We start from the raw sequence: 7,292 nt of genomic DNA, 5'->3' as shown, positions 1-7,292 counted from the left end.
TAACGAAAATACGATATGCTGCTGAACAATAAGGAAGCACGATAACAGCAAACAATCAACCAACACTAAATAACTAGATTTTAAGCTTGACAATCAGTTTAAATATAGCCCATCCTTATCTCTTATGGACCATTACAACATGGTTTATTTACTAATCTTTTGGTGGCATCTCTGAGTTCCTTAATCCTCCAAAAATATATCAAAGGATTTAAGGCAGAGTTGCTTCCTGCGACGAGCGTCAATAATATAGTTCGACTCCTCTGCCTAAAACCAGCCAAAACTGCAACGCTGTAGGGCAAATAGCAGGCCGCACATGCTCCAACAATAAAAAGAACTGTATAAAAGTTTCGTCTGTAGCGTGCAGTGCTAATCGCTAGCTGTTCCAAAGATTTCCCTCGAAGCTGGATGTGAATCTGCCCAAAATGACGGCGAGCGACAAGGAATACTTTGACATAACACAAGCTGGTTATGGATAGTCCAACAATAATGAAGATCGCATTTGTAAGGAGAAGCTTGTGCGGAGCGTCTAACGTCTTGAAGCAGATGAGGGTTGAAGCTAACGGAATAAGCACCCAGGCTAACAGGAGAACAAGCACAGTTCGCTTCACTGTAACTTTTTCATTGTACCTAAGATGGAACGCTATTGCAAAGTAGCGTTCAATGGCTATGCACGTAAGAGTGTAAAGTGACAGCATTGTAAACAACCATCCTGAGATATTAAGGACCAAAAATGCAGTGTTTACCATACAGCTGTCGCCGCGGACTGAGGCAGCTATGAATTCGATGAAGTGACTGGGTTGCGTGATGAGGCCAGTTCCAAAATCTGACAAAGCCAGCCCGGCGATGAGTATATTTGATGGCGAATGGAGGTTTGGCGTTCGATATACAGTGATTATTACCAGTCCGTTCCCAATGATGGTAAAAGCTGACATCAAACAGTCAAATATGGCCATAACCAGTGAAAAAGCACTGGGTGTGATTTGGCTGAGCTGCCATTTGAACAAAAGGCAGTTTTCGGCTTCCTCTTTCAGTTCAAAAGTGCTGTTGGACAAATCCATATTAAGATTAAAATGATGGTTGGCGAGGAGAGGAAACTTATTCCGTAGTATTGAGAGGCAAGACGGACATCAAAAGGCGGTTGCTGCTTTTTTATAATTAATTCGCAATTAAATTTGGTAATTCTGACGCATGCAGGGATTATTTACAGAATATACCAATAAAAAACGATCATCCCAGTTTATTAAAAAGGAAGCCACTCATAAAATCAACATTCTATGGGTAAATAGACCTCGACCTTGGTACATCAAGATTAAAAATACAATAACATTAATATTTGCACTAAAAGATTTACTCACGTAAAAGACGAGTTAATTCCTTTATTTTTCTCGTGTAAAAGTAAGAAATGGAAGTTTCTCGTGTTGAAAGGCAAGGAATAAAAGCTCTTTTCGTGTTTCCATAGAGACGTGATACCAGGAGTTCCATTAACCGTTACTAGGCAACAATGTTTTTGAGTTCTCACAAACAGGTGTTTCCACATTGAACTCAGTGGAAACAACCAAAGACAGCTTTTTGTACGCGCTGTCTGATTTTCTGGGGGAACGTTTTCGATAACAGGCAGAACATTATCTTAACTTGAGCGTTTATAGCAAGAAAAATTGAAATCTCGTTTTCCAAAAATTATTGTAACAATCCTGAACCGTCTGTGAACTGAAAACAACACTGGGCTTTTTGTCTTATAGCTTCAAGTCCAGTCATTTCATGTAGGTAACTATGTGAGAAAACCTCCCTCGCATATACCTTGTGGTTTCTCGGGTTCAAAAATACAGCTCCTACAATATGAAAACTTAAAACAACAACAACAACAACAACTACGATGTGTGAAGCAACACAATGACTTCTCTATGCGCGACGAGTGGACATTTACAACAATTCGCGCTGAAATGTTTCCAGAAAAGTTACCTCTTGTCTCTTTATTTCAATAAAAAACTTGGATATTCTTTGTTAAAGAGATTTTTTGCGTGGAATGAGGTTGAGCGTTAAAATGCTTTTCGTTATATATCATAGCGAAATTAACTGATTAACATTGTCAACATCAGCGTACTCGGAAGAGTATCAAAACAGTAATGTTCTTTCTAACAATTTGACCGATATCAAATGAAGCTCTTTAGATATTTATTAAATTTGTTCAAAAGCCGGATTTCTGATTTGTCGATCGCATATAAAAGTGTAACTCCGGTAAACAGACGCTGGCGAGGAATGGGGTGGGGTGGGAGAGGGGAAGTTGTGGAGTCATTCAGCATTATTATTGAGGGATATTACAACAAACAAATTCCACAATTTCAACCCTCCTTCATCTAGATTATCTCAGCAGCGCGTTTATACTTTGGTTTTTGATTCACTTGTGGCTGCGATTTTAACTGAATACGATCTCCAATCGCCTGCTAGATCACAGGCGATTCTGCTACGACTTGACGGCAATTTTGTGTCATTTAAGCCTGGCTTTAACTAGCGACGCAAGTTCAGACGCAAGCACAAGCGCAAGCATAAGAATGCTTATTTCACCGTGAAAACGGCCTCGGCGCAAGCATAAGCACAAGCACGAGGATCAAAATTTTCCTTTTCTTGAGCTTGTGCTTGCGTTGCGTTCGTTTTCACTTGAAATAAAACTGTTATTCTTTTGCTTGTGCTTGCTTCGCTTGTGAAAACCAGGCTTAAGATATAGCACAAATCATGTGAGCATCATACGTTCTTTTCGTTTTCGTGGAGTTCAATCACTTCCCACGAATTTGTCGCTCGTCTGGCGAATTCACCTCTCGTCCCTTATGTTCGAAGCATTAAGAAGTGGACTTGTGGCCGGGCTATTTGAGCATAACACAGGTGAATGTTCTCTTGGCGGTTCCTCTTCGCAAGCCTTTGTGTTACCGTCGCTTACGACCTGCTTTCATCGCCTCAAAATCACAATCATCGTCGCGAAATCACAGCGATGTTACCGCTAGTTCAAAGCGGTGATTAAAAGACTCATTTTTAATCAATTCAAACAAAACTCGCTTTAACTTCACTTTAAAAATCTATATAAAAGGCCTTTAGGACGTTAATTCTCTAAACGTTTTCTCGGCTAGCAAAAAATAGTTAAAATCGATCGAACAGCCTCATCGAATATAATTCTACATTCAATCTCGTATAAGTGAGGATGGGATATCGTCAAACATGCAGGAAAAATAAAACGTTCACTCCATATTGCTTGGATAAATTAATTTTTAGACATTCTTTTCGATTAAAATATAAACTACTAAATAACAAAAATTTTTGATCAGCGTGATCCAGAGTAAAATGTTTATTTACATAACACCTTCATCCAAATTTCATTAAAGAGTTGATTTAGTACGCTTATAATTTCCCTGGAGGCTTACATGTATATTTTATTTCTTTCTTACTTATCTAAGCTAGTAAAACCTCCATTACAATAAAAGAAAATTCTAAGGATAAGCACATATAGATATGATAATATTACTACACATCATTTGTCTAAATATCATATGCTAAATTTAACAGCGTTGCCATACAATGAAGAACTGTTAATGAGGCAGCACGTATATTTAATAAGTGTTTAGTTTTAGTTTTGATTTTTATTTGCAGCTTGCACCCTAAAACTGTTTGGTATTTCTTTTCGGAGAACCCACCATTTCAAAGATGATTTTTGGGGACTTAATTATAACCCATGCCAACCGCAAGGAGAGTAAATATTAAATTTTACATACCATGTTTTTCTCCGCTTGAAGTATCTTCCCGCTGGTCTTATAACAATTGCTCGAAAAATAATGTTTTAGTTTATTAATTATGAAATTAAATATAGTTTAAAAATTGAGGAAAATAACATAAGCACTTTCTTGGTGTTTTTCTCTTTAGTCCAAAACACTCAATAATTAAAACAAGGCTTTTAAGGTTTTTCAGATTTGCCATTTTGTGGGTTGTCTATATTTTGATTACTTTTTTCTACGATTTTTAAAAGATGAAGGGTTATTATCACCAGCGAATAACATCGCCTTGTACGCCTTCGAAAGTCATTTGTCATTATAGGCAACTTTTGTGCTCTGATACACCTCTTATCTTAGATTAACTTCGCCTTCACCTTTAGACAATTACGTTTCCTTGGTTCTTGTTATGCTGCAATTTCGTTCAGGTCTTTTTCCCTGATAGGAGGAAAATCCTTTGGCTGGAAGTGGAATATCTCACGCTTACGTTTATACCATTATCACCGGCTGCTCCACAACATAAAACGGCCCTCAAATTAGAATTAAAACCCCTTCGAAACTGTGAATTAAATGCATAATAAACAAAAGCATTCATGGCACAATTCGACTGACCCAAAAACTTGGCAACGATGCGAAATATTTCCGCTCTACATATGCTTATACTTTGCGTAGTCAACAGCAACGCAAGAATCACCAAAGGCGTGAAACACAAGAAGAAAATCACAACGACTGTCACGGCCATCTTCAGAATGTTCCTGCTTTGTCTTTCGCGTATTACTTGCTGATTCTGAGTAGTAGAGTTGCGTACTCCGGGTGGTAGCTTTTGATGAAACAATTTGTAAACAATCCCAGCGTACAAAATTATGATTGAAATCAAAGGCAACCCAAACACTAAACTCATAATTAAAACGAAGTAGATAAATTTGCTTCCAGCGGACATGGTCCACCTCTGGCAACAGAGCAATTTTCCGCTCACCAGGCACAATTTGAAGGCTCCAAAATACGGTGCGTGAATGCCAGCCGCCACGAGCCAGATCATGGGGATGATATATCTGATGTTGTACTTCATCGATGTTGCTTTTAAAGGAAACATCACCACGTAAAACCGCTCGGCTGTGATGGCAAGAAGACTCTGAACTGACACTGCGGTGGACACGTCTTGGAGGAAGTAGGCGAGTTTACACAGCACCAGACCAGCTGTCCCCCCGATCAGCCATCGTTCTCTGCCGACCAATACCTCTACGATCATTCTAGGAACCGCGAAGAAGGGAAGAAGGAGATCGGATGCAGCCATATTGACGATGAGGAAATTTGATGTGGTCCACATCCGCGGGTTTCGGTACACTACAAGTATTATTAAAGTGTTTCCCACCAACGAAATGAGAAGAACGATGCAATATGCAGTGGTTTGAACAGCTTTCAATGTCGTTTCGTCGCCGATCGACGGGCACATAACACCTTGTGTTGTCATGTTGCTGGGGGATGCATCCCTTGAAGACGTATTTGCCAGATTCATTTTGACAGTACTTGTTTTTTCTAGTGTCGTAGCGGTGAAAAAAGCAGAGAAGCAATTAAAGCAATTTTTTTACCTATTTTATACGCCTCCCCTGCCTTAAGTTAGAGTGAAAGCAGACAAGTTGCTTAATTGGACGTAGTGTTGTGTTGTGCTCGAAACTCAAGTTTTACACGCCCATGCAAGAAGCCGATATGGACATTTCACTCGCTTCACACCCACTGCAGGGTATATATAACAGTTAGCGGGATTTGCATTCGATCAATCCTCATTAAAACTCTTAGTAGGAAATTAATTAGTTATGCTTTAAAGCACCATTTAATTCCTTGGCCGGTAAAAATGTGTTGGATCGTCCCCAATGACATCCACACACCATTAGGAAATATTGAACAGTTCCGGTCTTCACTGCACTATAAGGGTAATAAAACAGGAAAAATGCTAAATTGAATAGTAATGAGAAGGTTGACGTTTATGCCGCCCTTCAACTATAAAATATACACCCGGGGCTTACGTTTAAGTAAACCTCGTTACTGTTTGTATTCACTACAACACACTTGAGCTTGAATTTTTAATGAAGCGATTCAAAATATTGTATAAACCTAAAAAAAATAAAATAAAAAAAGGAACCAAAAATCGTGGCAAGTAGCACGGATATTATAATTTCTATTGCATTTTGAATAGTATTTTGTTTCTGTCTGAAGTATTTGCCTCCAATTTTCGTCTCCTTTGGAAAACATACATTTTCTGGTGCTGATCTGAATTTCATTTTTTACAACTGAAAAAAAAAATGCAACTGAAAAGATAACTTTCGATTTTAAATCTTTAATTCTGGCATTGGGTTTACAAAAGAAAAATATTATGTCGAAAACTTCATAACAATTATTAATTTCTGCCCCAAATTTTGTTTGTTGTATGTAGTTAAAATTTAGCGGAAATTATAAATTTGAAAATAATTTGGCAATTTTACTTTACTGAGGTATACCCTATCTAGAGTTTGAAGGCGGTCAACAACAGAAAAAGGCCGACATGTATGTTCCCAGAGACGGAAAATCAAGGCTTTTTCTTCGTATTAAAGTCCACAAATAAGATCGAAATAATGACAAAAAAAAGAAAAAATTTTCCATGTCTCAATCAGAATTTATCGACCACTTAAAAGTCGGAATGACTCATATATAACTGGAGGGTTTTGGGATAGTATTTTATTGCCTTATATCTTTTGCCATGGTTCAAACTCAAAGGTGATACGTTACAAGTATTGACATTTCAAGGGAAAAACACATTTTCCTAATTCACATGATAATCACAGCAGGCCGACCCAACACCCGAGGTCATGATCTATTTGGAGACTAGAACCTTTATTTGACAATTATAGATCATGACCTTGTGACAACAATGCTCTCTATCTTTGGAGAGATTTTGGATCCGAAATGTCGAAGATCAGATTCATCATAGTTTTGCGAAAATCTCTTGCATTTGCTTTTAAAAGTCGCCAACATATATAATTTAAAACGACATCCGGCTAACTGACCTTTCTCTTTCACATACTATCGTTAAATTACGAAATTAGTTTCTCATTGAAAGTATGAAACATGGTGATTTCCCGGTCGATAAGCCGGAAAGATTGTGGAAGGATTCTTTTCAGTTACCAATTTATTTATAGAATGGGAACTATGGTTGGAGTTGTCCTCATTTGAAGGATCTTTTCTGTGCCCCTAGATCCAGTAACGTCACTTCTTTCTGAGAGAAATTTTTGTTTCAATAGTCGTTTAACCAGTGTTCACGATTGTGGCAAAAGCACAGACTCAAGGTCACGTTTTTAAGATTTTATTGTTTTCAAAGAATTGACAATCGCACCTTCTAATCCCTTCCGATACAGAGCTTTTAGTAGCCAATTGCTTCTAAGATTTTTATCGGTATTTTATCTTTGTGAAAGGCACCGGGACGGCGGTATGGTTTATTTTTAAGGACCGCTTTTTATGTTTAGAAAACCTCGGAGACTTAAAAATTTGAATTTTGGTTGACTTTAG

The 7,292-nt window shown here is 37.9% G+C and overlaps 1 protein-coding gene across 1 annotated transcript; it reads right to left on the bottom strand.

The window, feature by feature from the left end:
• Positions 1-3,393: 3,393 nt before the first annotated feature.
• Positions 3,394-5,450, bottom strand: LOC146467620 (QRFP-like peptide receptor). Its single transcript, XM_085125507.1, has one exon. It carries the CDS (start codon positions 5,266-5,268, stop codon positions 4,177-4,179), a length of 1,092 nt encoding a protein of 363 aa, XP_084981633.1. The 5' UTR covers positions 5,269-5,450; the 3' UTR covers positions 3,394-4,176.
• Between the last annotated feature and the right edge of the window lie 1,842 nt (positions 5,451-7,292).

This window comes from Pavona decussata, unplaced genomic scaffold (assembly GCF_977016875.1).
Source record: "Pavona decussata unplaced genomic scaffold, jaPavDecu1.1 SCAFFOLD_134, whole genome shotgun sequence".
Taxonomy (NCBI): Eukaryota; Metazoa; Cnidaria; class Anthozoa; order Scleractinia; family Agariciidae; genus Pavona; species Pavona decussata.
This window is presented reverse-complemented; position numbering and strand designations above follow the sequence as displayed.

Bases quoted from the DNA above. Each gene is read 5' to 3' on its own strand.
- LOC146467620 (XM_085125507.1), bottom strand. From the start codon at position 5,268: ATGAATCTGGCAAATACGTCTTCAAGGGATGCATCCCCCAGCAACATG.